The sequence below is a fragment of the Spea bombifrons genome, chromosome 4, assembly GCF_027358695.1.
Source record: "Spea bombifrons isolate aSpeBom1 chromosome 4, aSpeBom1.2.pri, whole genome shotgun sequence".
In the NCBI taxonomy this organism is placed as follows: Eukaryota; Metazoa; Chordata; class Amphibia; order Anura; family Pelobatidae; genus Spea; species Spea bombifrons.
The window spans coordinates 98587298-98604649 of record NC_071090.1 but is presented as its reverse complement, the minus strand read 5'-3'; the positions used below and the strand labels follow the sequence as shown (position 1 = coordinate 98604649).

The window sequence follows — 17352 nt, the reverse complement described above, 5'->3', positions numbered from 1 at the left end:
AAAAACAGGAAGTATACGTAAAAGGGTTGAACTTGATGGACTTAGTAATTTGGGTTGGGGAAAAAAATCTGCAACAAAAAACAGTGCAAGAACCCAAAATACCAAGGGGAAAAGGAGGCGTTCTCGGTCTATGGTCCCCTCTCATACAAAAGCCCCCTTTAGCCCCGTTAGCAGTCATTTCCACCTCTTGACTCCACTTCACCTCCCGTATTCCAGAGTCCCACCAGGACTACCATGAAATCCAGGGGTTTAATATGAACTTCTACTATGACACGCATGTTTTATTTAGAACCGACGTTGAAAGAAAGAGTACGTGTAAATAACGCATACCCACTTTTTAATTGTCCACAAATAAGGAAATTGTTTTATTCTAAAAACTTCACAGTACATTACGACCTTGACAAGGCATCAAATCAAGATGACCTCTAGAAATCAAAGGGCATTATAGCCGGACAATAGTGAGTCTTCCTGACCCTAAGTTGCCTGCTGTTATAAATGAAAGTAGAGATCCCACCATAGTTTGGGACTCCTACGGTAGCTTTATTTACATTGTGCTTAATCCCATAAAGTTTCTTTTTTTTACATTTTGATCCCTACCGCTTTTCTTACTTTGTACTCTATTATTCTTTATATAATATTTATTAGAAAGTTACACACAGGTTATGCAACATTTTATTTTTTTCTCCTCTTGATTTAAATTGCAATACTCAACACTAATCATCAATAATGTTTTTGTTTTTTTTCTCATGATAGGACCATCTCATTCACTCTGACATATCCGTATGTATGAGAATTTCCCGAAACCAAGTCATGATAGTTAGTAAGGAGATGAGATGGTGATGTAGCCCGAATGCACTCGTCCGCGTCCTTTGTCTTGCACGAGCAGTAAAAAGACTTTCTTACATTACGCTGTTGCAATAGCAGGGCCCGTCCCATTGCCCGCTCCGTGAAGGCGCTGAGCAGCACTTAACTCTAAGGATGAATAAACATTCTATACATTATCTTCAGAGGCAGGCAAGAAGCAAAGTTCCTCAAGTCAACGGTAAAACAAATGTGTAGAGTCCTGCAGACAGACATGTTCTGCTCATACACAGAGTATATTTGTTACACGTTATTTGGCAGTGGTCGCGGGTATGGTTTTGTCTTGGCTTCTGGTGGTCTTGGGGTGGACTGAATCAGTTGGGGTCTTTTTGCATAGCTTGCTCAGGTGAGCTTCCACCTCCACCCACCAGAATCACGATAACGATGATGAGTATAACCACCACAAGTAGAACTATTCCTCCAAAGATCACATAGCAACGCCATTTCTGCCATCTTGTGTGACGTTCCACCGTCTTGGACGTCTTCTGGAATTTGTTGGCCTGGTGAGGTAGACGGTAGTTAGTAGTAGTCAGCAATATACATATGAACAAAGATATACATGTATTTATACTTGTGACACATGCACTTGTGACATACATTGGATAATATAACTCCACTCAACTTCGACTGTACCCCAGTCCCTACTTTTCATTATTTTCTACTATAATGTATTGTATATGGGCAAACCTGATGGCTGCCTTGGGTCCTGAGCTGGTGGTCCCACCACCGCATGGTTCTTCACTCTACTAGCAAGTTCTCCTCCCCGTCAGGCACCATCAAGGTTACACCCCTGGTGATCACAACTTCAAGGGTTATAAAGACTTCACTCACGCGGTTTAGGTTACATATTGATACGAGTATGAAAAGTAGTCTCGTCACTGAAGAAACCAATGGAATCTTTTTGCAATCAGTTGCTACATGACGCAAACATGTTTTGAAACTTTAGAATTTTTTTTTCATTATTAAAAGAGGAAATATATGATGTGTCTGGAAGAAGAAGGGGACAGATGCCAAACCACACAGGAAGCTTTCCTGAAACAGCGAACTAAAGAGGGCCATCATAGTATTTCATTTATTTCTTTTCAGGATTATTAACGCAAACACTGTTTCCACGTATAATGACGACGAGGACACCTGTTCCCAGCGTATTCCCCACTAGACACCGGACCAACAATTTGCGTCAGCAGACAACAGGTCTAGCAGGTTTGGAAGCAAACATCGAAGAAGGAAATGTAAATCTTGCCCAATATTCGGGCTACCGCTATATTATAAAGGAGAATAAAATTAACAAGGGGTTCACAGAATCGAGTGGCACAGGGTAGGAGCTGCAGAAGAAGGCGGTAACAAGATCATTGTTCTCATGGTCACCTTCTTCTGGTCCTACTAATGCTATTGACTCCATGTCCTCGTCTTTCTGACGCCATCTGATTAAAGTCCCCGATTTACACTGCCGTCTGTGTTCTTGTTCTCTGTTAATACATTTCCGGCGGCCCCCGTCTACATTTTGTCTTTAGTGCCGGGGTGACTTTTCACCATGAAGCATGTGGTTCTTCTGGTTAGCACCGTGTATCTAATGACCATCATATCAGAGAAGGTGAGAACCCAGCTTTTGTCAGAAGAGGAAAAAAAAGCTACAAAGCACTTTTAGAACCCTAAGAATTGCTTATGAGAATAATTATTAGAATTATTAGTAATGTTGGTTCCCGACATAATTGTCACAGAGAGCATACTATTGTCTTGGTGGTGAACGGACAAGTGGAGTTTGGGCCGCCTGAAGTCTGTTGCAAATTTGTTTTAGAAAAAATATAAATAAATTGTCTCAAATCCTATTTTTTACCCCCCCTCCCCCGTGAATTTTTATTTTTTTTAATTTATGAATATTAAACGGTGAGTGTTTGATGTTGAAACATACCAAATTAAGTAGATCTGCAGATCTGCCTTCCAGCTCCGATAACTTTCCTTCTCTCTCGATGACCTTTTCAACATTATCTTTCATCAATACTTTCACCTCGTCCGCCTGCCGTTGACACATCTCCAGGTCCTGGGTTGACTTGGTCTGAAACAAGGAAATAATAATAATAATAATAAATAATAATAATTACAACAATGATAATGAATTAGATTAAAGTTAGAGGGGGGTAAAAGGGTCGTCGATACCTGGAATAAATCTCCAGTTACAGTAGTTCAGACAGGTCACAGTAATGACTACATGGGCCACAAAACCCACGGCACGTGTACAATGGGGAAAGGTATCTTAACTAACTGTTCTCAGGAACTACACATTTATTCCCCCCCATTAACGTATCTCTGTCTTACTGTTAAGTCACCTGTGTTTGTGAATGTTCACGACAAAGTATTAGCTTCTACGTTCCTATATGCCAAACAACATGATGTAATACCCCTAATAATATACATCATAATGATGTTTGCTGTCTAAACAGGGCGTCTGAAGAAGACCAGGATCCGGTGCTCCTAAGACAAGCATCACGTGCAAAGATTAAACATCGAGCTTAGCATCTGCGTTTAAAACAGCGTTTAACAGCGATTCCCACTCCTTCCCTCTGAAGGTTTATTTGAATAAAAACAAGAATAAAACATCTAAGAAGTTTTTTTCTGTTTCTATGGAAACATCCTATCATGTCCCACTTTTTGTATCATGTGACAATTAAACATTCCCAGCCAAAAACCCCCCAGAAATTACACAAAATGTTATTTGATTAAATGATTCCTTTCTGGGAAGGGTTTGTGTATTTAATAGGAAATATGTTTCTAACGCTGCATTTAGTTAGTGATCACCAGCGCGAGTGGGACGGGACCTTTAAACGGCGCGATCTGAGCCGACATTCGGCCGTAACGCAGGCTGTAGGAACCTTTGACTTTGCTCTGGTTACAATAACAAGGCAGCTTCTACTACGAACGGACCCAGATCACCTCCGCAGCCTGCTAGGACTCGTCCGCTATATGTGTTACAACGTGTGCGATTGCTTAATGCGACATTAATAACCGTGTGATCCGCTGCAAAGGTGCAATTAATCCAGGGATCGCAGATCAGAAACATTAACTCTTTGTTCTCTGAATGCCCCTGTCAGTACCCGTGCTGCGCCGATCTCACCATAAGTGGGTTTGATTAGAATGGATCCACACGCCGCTGGTTTCTTATGAGCGATCATTTGTTTAAGTCACGTGACATAATGTTTACCGTCACTGCGTGTCATGGCGTCAGCGGGTGGATATTCCCAGTTTACGGACTTTGGAGTCTTGAATGGGCAGCTCCCAAGCTACTGGTGGCCCGCTGGCTAATGCCAAGCAGCTTTGAAGTGGTTGCCACACTCCACAGGGTTTATTCACTAAACAGCGAAACGGCCGGAAAGTTACTGAATACATTATACGTTACAAGGGGCAGTCCCTGGAAAATTTCTCCATAAGCAGGGCTGCACCTGCCCTACCTAAAGATCTACCTATTTAACTATGCATTATACAGGGCCACCCAAGCTCTTCCTACAGTAGAACTTCACTGGAGTTGGCAATGCATTGTTATGCATCGATTTATATAGCGCCATCATATTCCATAGCGCTGTACAATGGGTCCGCAGGACGCAACAAGTAGCGCATCACATAACAGTTTAGATTAACAGAAACAAAGGGTATGGCGGGATCTGCTCAAAAGAGCTTACAATCTTTCTGTAAAGCGAAGCTGGCGGATTGGAACCCCAACCCACCGACAACACCATTTAGTGAATAAAGCCCTATTCAGAATAGGACAGCATTCTATAGATGTCTACAGGGAGGAATATACCAGCTGTGCCGATCTGCCTGCCACCGGATTGTATCTGAAAGTGAAACTACATTAAGGTTATGGGGCGAATAGAGACATTCAGCTTTCACCGAACGCCCGAAGGTCTGGCTGAAGGTGATAGGAGTTGCGGGGCCGCAGGTGATCACCGCGATCGGAGAGGTTTGTTACTCACCATGGTGAGCGCTGAGCGGATCCGAGCGGGCGGCGCGGGTGGAAGCGTGCGAGGCGGCGTCCTGCCGGTCACTGAGCGCCGGGCACATACATTGTGGCGAGCTGTTTGGATCGGGTCCCGGTGCTGCCCGCCCCGCAGGTCCGACACCGACACCGCCCGTCCTCACACCGCCCCTGCTTCCTCTTCTCACTTCTTGCGGGGCTCGGTTTCTCTTCCTCTGCGTTGCGTCTCTTTCTAGATCTCTTGTTTACTCCAGGACCGTCCCAAAGTCTCAAAGTCCCAGCTGCCTCTGGCTGGAAGAGTCAGGATCAGTCCCACCCCCTACCGATCAGCCAGGGGCAGCTGGAGGAGAGAGCCCCGGTACTGGGAATGGGGAGAGGAAAGTCATGCAACTCAATGTGTGCTCTCCAGCCCCAACCTCTCACTCCGGCTAAGGGCCACTCTCACCAACACTACCTTACAATGTAAAATTCGCAACGGCATACCCCCCAAGTGTCCCTCTTTCAAACAGACAGTCCCTCTTCTCTAGTATCTAAGAATGTTTGCTGGATATGAATGTATCACAGTCTACTACAGCACTAAATGGTGTAATAATGTGTACAGAAACAACAGAAAATGTCATATATATATATATATATATATATATACATATATATATACACATGTAAATAAAATATGCCTCGGTGACTTTGCGGCCATTAGAACTGTTGGGAGGTGTGGAGAATTATTTTTCGGACCCGATGGAGCTCGTTAGTCGTAACTTTATATGATGATTATTAGCTTTGTTTCGTATTTCCCGTCTACTTTGATTTACCGCATGTCTGAAAGCTGCCACCAACATATATATATATATATATATATATGTCCGTATAATACAAATGTTTTGGGGCGGCTAAGACCCCTTCCCCAGCGAGTCGCCCCTCATTATTACTTTTAGGGCTGCGAGAACATTGTGAACCTCCGAATTCTGATCTCGGAAAGAAGGCGGCTTTTGGGGAGAAAGAGGGATCTGAGCCATAGAGAAGAGCGCTTGGGAGGTAAATAACCGATTAACCCTTTCCATTTAAACGGGCTTTTAGTAATGTCAGCTGGCGTAACACCCCCCCCCCGCCACCATCCCCCATTCCTGCTTCTATTTTCAGAACTTTGCTGCCCTGCTGCTGAACTTCTCTGGAAACGTCGGCTGTCGTGCAACCTCTAGATGAGTTATAAAGCACTGGATCTGGTAACGCGGGCGCCGGGCTATCAACGACAAGCGATGTTTTCCAGACAAACATGTAGGGCCCGCGTTTGGTTTCCAGGATTTGTCTGCGTGGAAGCAGGGAATTATGACGCGATAAAGCGATATGCGGAAAGGGGAAGCGCAGCGACTTATATAGAAACGTGAAAACAATGCAAGGAAAGGATGTTAAAGGCATGTCTTGGAACGCTCAGGGGTCCCCTCCTCCAGCCTTAGGGTAAATAAGCATTTCATCACAACCATACAGTATGAGAAAAGCACTCCCGTCAAAACCAATGCGAGCGATTGCTGCGCATGCACACGCTTCATCACGCAAAGTGACTGGCGCCAAGTATATGACACGCATCAATAAAAGCGTATCACATGCAAGGAGATGAGTGCGGATGGATGCATCTTCTGCATGGCAAAGGGATATATATATTTGGGGTGACATCACGAATTATAAGGGACCTCTTAGCGTTAAAGTGCATATGATGAATGGCATACCCTTTTATAACAATATCTGAACATCTCAATAATTGGTTTTCCTGCTTCAACACAGGTGATTTAGGAATATCATTATCCTTATTTACTACTAGAACCAAATGGTTGCCATCATTTACACACAGAAAGAAAAAAAAAAGTATGAAGCTAACCCAAGGGACACATTAGGGTGCATTGTGCTGATCCGGCTCACGCCTAGCGGGGTTGTGGGAAAATCCAAGCATTGTGGGTGCCCTCGGTGCTTCTACAGATCCTAACCGTGCTGAGAAAACACAAAAAGAGTACTGTTACATTACAATATACACGAGAGACCCGGGCAAGAACACGGAGCCAAGAGGTGCAAAGGGCAGTGAATGCGGAGGGGGGCGGGGGCTCTGCCCACTAAAATCACAGCCTTTTCTTGATATAAAGACTCAGACCTTAATCTCGTCTTAGAGTCAAGATAACGTTATGCCTATCCCACGCATGTTTCAATTAACTCGCTACATTAGCCTCTACCTCCTCTGATGGAAGGCTGTTTCATTTATTTCCCACCCCCTCTCGGTAACGCAACCTTTGATTTCTGGCCCAATCCTTGTTGATGACTGCAAATCCACATATTAATAGAAGGCATAAGTCATGAGCGGTCTGCCATGGAAGGCTAAGGTGAGCACCGTGCAATTTATTTCTCTGATTTGAGTAACACGAGTCACAGCTAGAAGCTTTCCGTGTCTTAGGATTCCACCAAGTGTTTGGAAACATTGTATGCTCCGTGTATGGCGATGTTTGCAGAAACCTTCAGCAGGAAGCATCATTTGCATCATATCAGTATCAGTACTCCACCAAAGTACCTCTATGTTCTGAAGGTAAAGAGCTCTTGGAATAAATCAGGCTCCAGCAGAAGTACGCCAAGTGGCGGACGGGGCATAAGCTAAGGAACAATTGCTAAAGGAGTCCCAGGATCCAGGGTGCCGCAGAACAGGGAAAGATCCCAGCATTCCAAATGAAATGGTGTAAAAAAGACATGACACGCACCAATTAAACGCATCCAAATTATTTAATAATGAATTTTATAAATAAATCCTGTAAAAATCATCAGGCTGGAAACAGAAGGAAACTCCTATTAAATTCATTTGTATATCCACATCTGCTGAAGAACAAGAACGTAGCAAGAAATTTGTCTCACAAAAGGGCATTACACTTTATCACTCCTAAAAACCAGATGCATGAACTGGATTTATAAAGTGCTAAACTTCAACACCCTTCGACTAGTAGTAAGGCACCGAGTGTAAATTTGGTCAGTTCAAGGGCATCATTGTTGAGCACATTATAGACACAGCGCCAAGTAACAGGGAGCAGAACCTGGAGCTTGGTTAAATCCGCAGCTTTGCCTGCCCCCTGCTGCTTGGTGAGAGTACTGCAGATGTCTTCATTTCCTTCGCAGGAATAATGCTGCCTCCTAGTGGCCACTGTCTGAATCACCTCTATATTCCTGCACAAAAAGGGATCACATTTCCAGAGCAGAATGAATATGAATAGTTTCATTATTTTACATACTTTCAACCTGTTTGGACATACAAAACACAGAAACACTCCCAAACACCCTTATTGCCACAAAAGCATGTCTGAGGCTTGTGGAATTTAACAAAATACATTGTCTGAATATTCTCGAATTAACTTTGTGATGAAGGCCACTATGCCAAAGGAAGGGTCCTTCAATTTATTAACATAAAGAGTGAACGTACATTAAGCCTCATTTATCCTACAGAAACTGTTGAATTAAATTCCTCTAAGTATATAGTTTTATATAACTATTTCTAACCTCTAAATCCCCATTTATGCTGCCGATTACCTCCCCATCTATAATCTGCATGTTCTGCTGCTTCTCTGGGCCTGCATGCCCTTGTAAAATTACATACATACATGTTTCTAATATATAACTTTATGTTTAATATTGATCAACTAAACAGTGTTTACTTAACACAAGGTAGATATGGCTGCGCTCAAGCTATTGGGACAAACTTATACAGGCATCCATAAAATTATATCAATCCTACCCATAAAGAAGAGTATACATTTCAGAAGGATTAGTCCAATTATTGCTTCATGGAAACCCAGCAGATGAATTCATATAATTGGGGGACATTGTGTGTTTTCAGCAGGGGGATTACAGAGGAAGAGAGAGTTGGGAAATATTATGTTGGTATGACTTTAGTGGCCAGGAGAATGATCAACAGGAGAATGATCCCAACAACAACACAGATTATAATGATCATCTTCACGTTCTTCCACCAGTACTTCCTGGAAACCTTCTGCGAAGTGGTCTTAAAGTGCTCAGACTAAAAGAAAGAAAACAGGAGTGCGTGTCAAAATGGTGCTTGTACTGAGGGATCAACACCATAAATGTTGGTGAAGTATGGGGTAGCAGAAACATGATCACCATCAGGAGGGTGGGAAAGAAAAATATAGGTGGTCATCCAATGAGTAGACACTAAAAATAGGCACTAATGAATTAGAAACTAGACCGGAAATGTTAGGTTGCGAACTCACACTTGCTTCCAAATCCTCAGTTTTGTTCCTCAGATGGTCAAGGTTCTCTCCCCGAGCAAGAATTCGCTCCACATTTTGGGACATAATATTTTTCACACCTTCGACCTCACTCTGCAGATCCCGGACGCGCTCGCCGCCGACCGCCCCTGAGGACTCGCCCATTTCCTGGTAACAAAAGAAGCAAAAAAAATCAGAAACTCAGAACAAAGCGGTGTTTGGGGTGCGCATCGGCTACAACAGAAAGGTCATCTGCTTTGTTTTTTTGTTTACTAGACAGCTTAAGCCCTTCCAGGCCTCTTCATACCATAAAGGGTGGAGATTTTGCCATTCTTACTATATTTTTGATAAACAGAGATTTCTTTGTTTAGTAACCACAAAACTATACATTTTTGGGGGGTTTTGGACACGTAGGTTCTTAATACATAATACAATATTTGTTCTAAATATATTTAAAAAATATGGGCTAAAACTAGGTCCCCCCCCCAATTTTGCTTAGGTTTTTTTCTTCAAAATAGGTGCCACTTCTGAAAAATGTACGTTCTGCAAAACCACATGTCCCCCCCTGCAGAGTAGTGTATTATTTGTTTTTATTTTGGTATTTTTATGCTTCTAAAGGTAGGAGTGTAAAGTACCAACTGTGCCCGTGAACTCTAGAAGGAAAAGGGCCAAATTCAAATCAATCAGCAGAGCTGTGGCAGGGGATACCAAGGAGATGGCTGAAGACGGCACTGGTCCCAGCTTGGTCATATATGATCCCTTTAGTGCCACCCCATAGCCCTACATACAGGTTTTTTTCTCCTAAGAAATCGTGACACGCTAGGCTGGAGAAGATCCCCCGTTACTGATAACACAGAGGGGTCCTAATCACAACGAATTAGTGACATCTCTAATACATACAAGGAAGTGTGAACGGCTAGAAGATTGCAAACGACATCCCGAGTAATGAGGAAGTAATGGGGTAAGTAAGGGACCGAGTTAAATATTCTTTTTTTTTTTACATTTACAATTTCTTTATTACTTTACATCTTATATAAATACAATAGAACAAATACACACAAAATGTTAGCAGGTTTCATAAGACAAAAATCAAAGATCGTAGATTGTAACGCATACATGACGGGACTTTCGTGTCGGACTTTACGGCTTCTAAAGCTTATCCACGTTTTTATCAACGTGGGTGACAGGAGGTCCGCGTGATTACTGTAAGAATGCAGCACAACAGGACGCCGATCAAACAAACATATAGATACCGACATCTAAATCGCTAATACATTTTCCGCATTGCTCAGCTTTAGAGCCGTGATACTTTTGACTGGAGAGGGACACTAGCGAACATGCGCTTTAATAAATACAACAACAAAAGGGTCTGATTTTTTGGTGGTGCCCCGCTGAAGGTCTCCCTGGTGCACTTTAATATTCTTTTATTAAGTTGGCTAACTCGTTCCCATTATTATCAACATATATTGAAGACGCTGTTGATATAAGTTTTTTTAGGTGCTTTTGTGCTGAAGCGGGTGGAACCGGTATAAATCCAGCCAGCGGAGCACCCTAAGCAAGGCACAAGCCGTCAGACTCGTCCCACGGCCCCGTCCTCTCTGCAGCGTCCATCCGACACAGGAGTGACAGAATGTACAATAGTGTGACAGCGTCCACGAAAAGAATGCTATTATATGTGAATAAAAAGAATGCTATAAAAACGCACAACATAGAGGTATTTTAACCCCTTACATGTACGGGCTCAAAATGCATTGTTTTCAATGGGTTTAGGGACCGCCCATTGTCCTTAAGGGGTTAAGAGCTATTCACTGTATGAGGGACACATTCCAGAACCCAAGGGACCATGGCTCCTTCAGAACGTCAACATTTTAGTTGAGTGGGCCACCAGCAGTAAATGTTTGGTGTTTTTACAGTTTTTTGCACTATAAATGTTTAATACGTGCGTAACAAGTCTAGGGTGGATTGCTCCCTCCCAATGGATTTTATGAAAGGGACTTGCTGATTCAGGGCCACCTTCTTAACCTTTACTGCATTTGATCGTTTAGGGGTCCCTTTAAAATTTACATTGTGTCCCCTTAAAATACACGGGGAATTCTGTGATACGCATTTGCCTCTTTGCTCATTTCTACATTTCACGCAGACATGCTTGGCTAAAAACATCTCTGGCGCGTTTTATACTGCCAGTCAGCTCCAGTGCTGGCTCTCCATACATTCTGGGTGGGGGTCTCACAAGGCCCCCTTGCACAGAAAGTACTCTCATTGATTTAAACTGGAGCATTTCCCTGCCACTCATTGGCTAGTTAACAAATCCAATCTGTGGCACAAAAGGCTGGACGACAGACAGGGTGGGAAAGAGATCGCCCCCCCCTCTCACACTGAACAATGCATATGGATACCTGCAAACGACTTTATAGACACAGAGTTTAGGGGGGCCACTTGTGTCCCTATATTCCTATAAGAATACCCAGTATGTGAGACAGAACAAGAGATGTAAAACATAAAAAACATACACCCAGGCTCAGAGTCTTGGCACATGGTTTGATGAAAGCCTTGTGGTGTCTTAAATGTTACATTCATAATCGCCGCTTTGCTGAAAATAATCATACAGATCCTGAGAACAGTAAGAAAGCTATGCATTTAAAGTGGGTTTATATATTTTGGGTACTTTGCTGGTTTTTATTTGTAGATATGTGTTTTTAGAGTACTGGACCCTATGATGTATGATTTGATAAAAGTGATAGAACAAAACAATTGTAAACTTTCTTCCCCATGCGATTTAAGGAGTACAAGCTCCTTCAGACTGTGACGCAGATACCCAGTCCACACCCCGGATTCTGCTCATAAACAAACAGGTTATTCAGTAATAATAGCTTTGTTCACCTGAGAATGGCGAAGGACCAGCCTGGCAACAAGAGAGCTGGGATGGAATTAGCAACCATGCAAGAAAGAGGAGGGGTACCACTAGAAATAGGGCCAGTGGGGGCCAGATGAAGTTTTACCCTGGAATGTGGGGACAGTGGCATTATACAAAATCCTGGGGCCCCGACTCGTACGTATTCTACTGATGACAAAAATGCCTGCGCCAAGTAAATTGTGTCGCTGTTTTAAGAAGCTAATAAATGCGAGGTACCAACTTTGCACAGGAGTAAACCAGTGATGGGATGTCACGCGGCACACGCTTGGTAATAAATAGGTCATTAGCAGCGAACGTCATTAGTTACAGCTTCAAGGTGAGCAAAGAGAACCCAACTAAGAGACAGAGGTTGGCCCGGCGGTTCTGTGCCAGCAGAGGCTGGCAGATGGAAGCGCACACAACGCAGTGCCAATAACCACAAACCTGTACCCTAGTCATACAAGCTCTGGCACCGAAAGGGTTGCAGAGAACTGCTTGTTACCAGTGACGTCATCCCACGCACACGCCTAATCTGTGTCCTGGAAAGTCTACAGTCTCATTGTCACCAAAGGTATCGTTAACCCCCGCGATCCCAGAACACAAGAACCTGTAGTGGTCTTTACAGATATACCTTTACAGAATGGGTCAGGATCTAACATGAGGTGTAAACACATCGGTTGTGCAAGTTTCCTTTTCAGTTAAAGATCTTTATCATAAGGAACGGTCAATACTTAAACAGCAGATGGGGAAATACGCATAGTTTAATTACATAACAGCACTCAACACACTGCAAACTTCAGAGCATGTCACAAGTGTAACGACACACACCTTGTCCCGCACTCACACACCCGTACTCTATAATCTGTTGCCCAGTCACTGCAAGCCAACACACACTGGTTACCCAGCTGGTCTCCCAAAATAAACATTGGTTCCCGTTGCACGGGCAGCAAATTTGTGATTTTAGCATTATCTATTATTCCAACACCACTACCAGTAAAGCCTTTAAGAGGCAACAGACATGCCCTCCACCCAAGGATAATTCTAAAATATGGCGCATGTTGGGCGGCACTGATTGATGGAAACGCAGAACATCACAGCATGGAAGAACCACTCAGCCCACCTAGTCTGCCCACCGAAGCCGCGCAGGATATATTTTCCATAATCTCCATCTGGTTAAACAGGAAGTCTGGTCATCCTGCACTAACCTTCTTTATTTGACCCAACCCGCACATTCCAGATACCCTTTCGCCTGCTCAGTACCAGCACACCCATTACTATGCAGCTGCCTGACACCAAACATCAGCCATCAGGCCCCACTAGTCCAGGCCCTCACCGGCCCACCGCTTAGAATTCAGGCACTCACATTTATTAAATGTTTTGTCACAAATACCTGCAGACAAACACATAACCAGGATACCAACAAAAAACACAACAGAACAATTCTGTCACAGAGTGTAAACTTTAAAGAATTTAGTAGAGAATATAGGCGATAAAAGTACTTCAGTTTTATCTCTGTAAACACGGCCTATTATTACATGTAATGTCCCGGTCTGGGCACGGAGTAATCAGCAGGCTCCAAAGTCCACAGAACACTCAGCTTCTGCCTCTCGTTACTCAGCCTCTCACTTTACAAGTAAAGCTGCCATTTCCCTTAAAACTCTAAAGTGTTTCATTTAAGCTCCCCCATCGCCCCCCTGACTCCCCCACCATTCCTCACTTCCCATAGCGATCAACTACGAGAGAAAGAAAGCCTGTAACTCGTGTCTTTCTCACCCTGCCCATAGTCTTTTGATCAGTGACCCACCAACTAACTCTCCCCCTTGGAGCCATATCTTTTTTAGCGTAACCCACTTAAAGCCCAGGCACACCCTTCCCGTCTCCAGATCCGCGCTTACCGGTCTCCTGTCCATGGCTCAGCCCTATGACAAGAGCTGTCTCCCGAGCTTTTCTAAAAGACGAACAGTCTCTTCCGGTTCTGTGTTGTGAAACCAGCCCTGCCTGGTCTGATCGCACCCGCCTCTCTATGCTCGGGGGCGTGGCTTAATATGCTCACCTTCTCGCAGGTATTATGGGCGGGGCCTGGATACCTCTGCAGTGACACCAAAGGGGAAATCCAGCTCAGGTCCCAGAAGAAATAAACAACATTCAGGAAACTGAGTCACCAGACAACACTAATCTAAATATATTTGGAAATATAAATATATATATATATATATATATATAGATACCGGTATATATATATTTGCATATTTCATAATGACTGACATTCTGCTTATAAATAGTTCCTATGTGAGTTACTTCTCCTTAAAGTATTAGCAGAGTACGTTAACATGCATTCTTCTTTACGAAGGCAGTTAGGTTTAAGATACATTGCGAATATTAAGAAAACATAAAACATACATAAATCAAAAGAAATACTATAGTCGCCTCCGTGCAGATGTTTGAACCTCGCTAACCCCAAATCAGTAACTGACTTATAAATGCAGCCCACATTATTTTTCTTTTAAAATCCAAAACAAATAAAAGTCACAAAAACTAAATCATTTTCTTAAAAGTTTCCACCCACCTTAGAAAATGTACACAATATACAGTATTTTATTAAACATACATGTAGATTGCACACACAGCCTGTGCAGATCACAGTACACGACATATCACAGGGTAAACATACATAAGGGATGAGAAACATCGTAAATACGATGCCCACATGTATTTTTTCACACTCCTGGCGCACCTGTTTTAGTGAGCTACAACTCCCATCACTCTCATTAGTATTCTGTCTGAGCGTGGTTGGAGTTGTAGTCTACAAAAGCACATTAACGTATATAAATATATATAAACATATATATATATATATAAATATTTATGTCAAATGTTTGTGTTTTATTCTGCTTTGTTGTTATCGGGGGATGTGGTGTTTTACAGGGAGGGGTACCTGTGATATTACATGCCAGCCAGTTGATAGCCCAATAGATCAGTAGGCAGCATGCTGGCTCTTCTACCTTTCCTCCGGCTCTTGTTACCATAGTAACAAGCTGTCTTGGCTGCCTACTCCGTGGACCCATAAGAACGGAAAAGGCTTCCTAACTGTTTCTGTGTTGATTTTACGTGATTAATGCTTCAGAGGAACTAATACAATGCAGTTCTGCCAAGGTTTAGTTGCTTAACATACCAGTGAGAGCAACGACTGTTTTGTGTAATTTGGAGCAGTACTTTTAAAGAGAAAAGAAACTTCTGTTTGGATTTTATGTCTGTAGGGGGATGCCAGTCAGCTGGAAACAGTTCCCTTGGGGTGCTAGAAGCCTAAGGCCCAGCCTTGCGTGTTTTGCCATTAGATCAGGGCTGTACTGGCGGCCTGCCATGCACTGGTTTGTGGCCCACGCACACATCGGGGTAGGAAATAGAGGTGGGCTGCAGCGGCCTCAATTGCCCCCATTGCTGATCCAAAATTCTTCAAACAGGGCTCGTCCAAGTTGGAGTAGCCGCTCACAGCGGCAGGTGGAGTCACTTAATGTGACATTACGTTACTCTGTGGTAATATTGGAGCTGCTCGCACAGTGTGCAATGTGTCTGTATGTGTAAGAGTGTGTGAGTGTGTGTAAGTGTGTGCGCCTGTATATGTGTAAGTGCATGTTTACATGTGCATCTGGTAATGTGAGTCTGCATTAGTGTGAGTGTTCATTAGCATGTGTGTGTATGTGTGCTAGTGTGTATGTATAAGTGCATATGTGTGTTTGTGTTCTTATTTGTGGAACTATGCTTTGGTTCAGTTCTTCTGTCTCTATTGGAAAGCAGGAGGAGAAACAAGCAGGCCCCAGACACACCTGGGCCGGGGTCTGTCACGGGGGATTTTTATCCTTTTGAGATGTTCCTGTTGCTGTTTTTAATGAAACCCTTTGAATATACTGTTTATTCTGGTAAATAATAATAGATTATAGCGGTAATACCTCACCTACCTCATTGCAGCTACTCTGAGGAGACAAAATGGTGGCAAAGTGCGCCTTAACGTGACTGGCAGTCCAGTCTCACTGCTGATTGGTCATCTCTGTGTCACATGATTATAGTTGGATTCTGTTATAACATCACACATGTTGTGTTTTGGGGATTCAATATGGAGACCTCTGGCAGTGCAGCCACTAAACTGAGCATTTGCAGGTTTTTTGAACACTTCAATTCTCAGATTTATCTATGCATTATTAGGAGCCGCCGTCAGAGGGTACAGTCAATACAGCTGTAAAGGGTCCGGAATCCTGGGCCCCTCAAGGATCTTCACTGTCCCTACCACTCTGTGCCTATCTACCCTGCTTGTCCCAGGCACAGTGTGAAGAGGCATTGGCACAGGGTGGTTTTGATGCAGAGGGGTGGATTGGGCACTGGGGGGAAGGAAGGCAGAGGCGCATGGACACTGGGGAGAGAGCGGCAGAGGGGTATGGAGACTGGGGAGAGAGAGAGCGGGAGAGGGGTATGGACACAGGGGAGAGAGTGGCAGAGGGGTATGGAGACTGAAGAGAGAGTGGCAGAGGGGTATGGACGCTGGGGTGAGAGCGGCAGAGGGATATGGAGACTGAAGAGAGAGTGGCAGAGGGGTATGGACGCTGGGGAGAGAGCGGCAGAGGGGTATGGACACTGGGAGGAGAGGCAGAGGGGTATGGACACTGGGAGGAGAGGCAGACGGGTATGGACACTGGGGAGCGAGCGGCAGAGGGGTATGGATATTGGGGAGAGAGCAGCAGAGGGGTATGGACACTGGGGAGGGAGCAGCAGAGGGGTATGGAGACTGGGGAGCAGCAGAGGGGTATGGAGACTGGGGAGGGAGCAGCAGAGGGGTATGGAGACTGGGGAGGGAGCAGCAGAGGGGTAGGGACACTGGGAGGAGAGGCAGAAGGGTATGGACACTGGGGAGAGAGCAGCAGAGGGGTATGGAGACTGGGGAGAGAGAGCGGGAGAGGGGTATGGACGCTGGGGAGAGAGCAGCAGAGGGGTATGGAGACTGGGGAGAGAGCGGCAGAGGGGTATGGACACTGGGGAGGGAGCAGCAGAGGGGTATGGACACTGGGGAGGGAGCAGCAGAGGGGTATGGACACTGGGGAGGGAGCAGCAGAGGGGTATGGAGACTGGGAGGAGAGGCAGGGACACCGAGAGGATAAGAAAATGTAAATACAGGACTGGGAAACAGAAAAGTCCTCAGAGAACATCATGGGGGGGGGTTGCAATGCTGATGGGGTCCCCAGGCACAAACATCTGGGCCCACCAGATCCTAATGGAGGCCCTGGAGGTATCACGGGGAAAGCCGCTGAAGTACGCAGCATGTTAGAAGATTACTAAACCGATGACAAGGTGTGACTTTTTGTTTGTATTCTTTTTCTCTTTTTTTTCCCCTT

General features: G+C 44.2%; 2 protein-coding genes across 2 annotated transcripts; both read right to left on the bottom strand.

Moving 5' to 3' along the window:
* Positions 1 to 334: 334 nt before the first annotated feature.
* On the bottom strand, positions 335 to 5112 carry VAMP5 (vesicle associated membrane protein 5). Its single transcript, XM_053464489.1, has 3 exons — positions 4830 to 5112; positions 2774 to 2917; positions 335 to 1361 (listed from the first exon to the last, which is right to left on the bottom strand). The coding sequence occupies exons 1-3, from the start codon at positions 4830 to 4832 to the stop codon at positions 1176 to 1178; spliced, it is 333 nt and encodes a 110-aa protein (XP_053320464.1). The 5' UTR covers positions 4833 to 5112; the 3' UTR covers positions 335 to 1175.
* A 2940-nt stretch (positions 5113 to 8052) lies between these two features.
* Positions 8053 to 13989, bottom strand: VAMP8 (vesicle associated membrane protein 8). Its single transcript, XM_053464490.1, has 3 exons — positions 13867 to 13989; positions 9082 to 9246; positions 8053 to 8870 (listed from the first exon to the last, which is right to left on the bottom strand). The coding sequence occupies exons 1-3, from the start codon at positions 13879 to 13881 to the stop codon at positions 8727 to 8729; spliced, it is 324 nt and encodes a 107-aa protein (XP_053320465.1). The 5' UTR covers positions 13882 to 13989; the 3' UTR covers positions 8053 to 8726.
* Between the last annotated feature and the right edge of the window lie 3363 nt (positions 13990 to 17352).

What these genes read in the sequence shown, in the direction of transcription:
- VAMP5 (XM_053464489.1), bottom strand. An exon ending in CTGCAGATCTACTTAATTTG is followed by an intron (nt 1,362 to 2,773) that starts GTATGTTTCAAC and finishes CTACCTCACCAG; the next exon opens with GCCAACAAATTCCAGAAGAC.
- VAMP8 (XM_053464490.1), bottom strand. An exon ending in CTGAGGATTTGGAAGCAAGT is followed by an intron (nt 8,871 to 9,081) that starts GTGAGTTCGCAA and finishes TCTTTCTTTTAG; the next exon opens with TCTGAGCACTTTAAGACCAC.